Genomic DNA, 1579 nt, shown 5'->3' with positions numbered 1-1579 from the left:
TTTAGACTCCCATCAATATTCGCCATCAAAAAACAACCCGCAATGCCGCAAGGGTGCTAGAAGAGAGAACATTATCCTCTACCGAGGGCAAATTCGTCAATTTTCTTTCACGTGTTCTTTTTAACCGCGGAAAACGGGAGACAAGCCCACGAGGCACCACCTCTCTCTCATCGATATATTTACCATTGAACCCTCAGGAAGAATATATATAATGAGGACAAAATCGTAAGAACAATTATTTTAGTAATAAAGAACTCTAACGTGCACCGACCGTCTCCACAACCCATATTGGAGACAGGAATTTTAAAATAACATTTCATTTGTTAATTCAATTTTAGGCTACGCCAAATTAGAGGGGGTAATGCTCACGTTAGCAGGTGCTAGACAGCGCCCGCCTTGCCGGCTTAACATTGCACATGATCAAAGTCGTAAAGTTCCACCGTCGGCTCAAGTTAGCGATTTGGAAAGGGCACCTGCTAACATAAGCGCAACCATTTCGGGCGTCAGCAACAAAACCGTTGCTCTACGTTACCTACTACGCGCTCACATTAGCGAGGAATAAAAACGAACAGCTACCGTGCACCTCCGCCCTTTCCCTGTCCGTCCGTACTCTACGACCGGCTCAATGCGTCGAGATCGGGGTCGCTAATTTGCCCCTGCATCCCTAACACACCGGCGCAAGATAGCCAGGATGCCAAGCTCGTGCTATCTTGCGCCATCCACCCCTCAGTCAGCAACATCTTCCGCCGTAATTCGAAACTCCTCCCCAAAGCGGCGAAAAACGGCTCCAAGCAATGAGCACGTGCGAGCTAGCCTGGCAATGGAGCCCACGCTATCTTGCGCCACTCATCGAAGCTAAATTCCGAATCTCGTAGAACGGGGAGAACAAATCTAAAGCTGAGGGGAAAGAGGAGGAGAAAAGAGGGCGGTAAGGTTACCTTCCGGTAGGTGGTGCCGTCGGGCTCAACGGTCCATCCAGCCTCGTCGCAGAGGGCCTTGAGGACCTCGTTGTTGTCGCAGTGCTTCGGGAGCTTGTAGTTACCGTAGGTCCTCAGACCCGCGTAGATCTTGGCGGCGATCGCTCGCCGCCGGCGCTCCCTCTGCTTGTTGTTCTCCCTCTCCTTCCACGTCGGCATCCTCGTCCCCGACATCATCGGATGCGGTCGGATCGAGTTGGGATCAGGTTTTCGCTCGATTGGTTGGTGGAGATTGTGGGGATTTTTATTTTTTAAACAAGTGATCAGATGAGATTCGTCGGCAAAGCTTGCGTTTTTCAAGGAGTTGGAGGGAGTTAAACTAATGGAAGACGAGCCATGAGTGGATGCCGCTTTAAACGCTGGGGTCCTTTTGCGCAAATGCCTATGAGCGACTGAAATTTAACGAGAATGCTACTACAGGGTCTTGGTTTTTCTTAAAAAAAATTCTTATTTTTTATTTTAATATTAGTCACACAAAATACTAAGAAAAGTTGGTCAAGACCCCACAGATAAAATCCTTATGTGCTACGGTCCCTTTATTTTTATTTTCCATCCATGTGATTCAAGTCTAAGAAATGTTACATCATGTGCCTCAGTCCTTT

General features: G+C 48.1%; 1 protein-coding gene across 1 annotated transcript in view; it reads right to left on the bottom strand.

The window, feature by feature from the left end:
* Positions 1 to 1353, bottom strand: part of LOC109825963 (BES1/BZR1 homolog protein 4-like) — a 7707-nt gene extending 6354 nt beyond the window's left edge. The window contains 1 exon segment of the mRNA XM_020392892.1: positions 939 to 1353. Within this exon segment, the coding sequence (XP_020248481.1) occupies positions 939 to 1154 (216 nt within the window). The 5' untranslated portion in view covers positions 1155 to 1353.

This window comes from Asparagus officinalis, chromosome 1 (genome assembly GCF_001876935.1).
Source record: "Asparagus officinalis chromosome 1, Aspof.V1, whole genome shotgun sequence".
NCBI classification, from domain to species: Eukaryota; Viridiplantae; Streptophyta; class Magnoliopsida; order Asparagales; family Asparagaceae; genus Asparagus; species Asparagus officinalis.
Note: the sequence above shows the minus strand (reverse complement) of the source record. Positions and strands in the feature narration are given on the sequence as shown.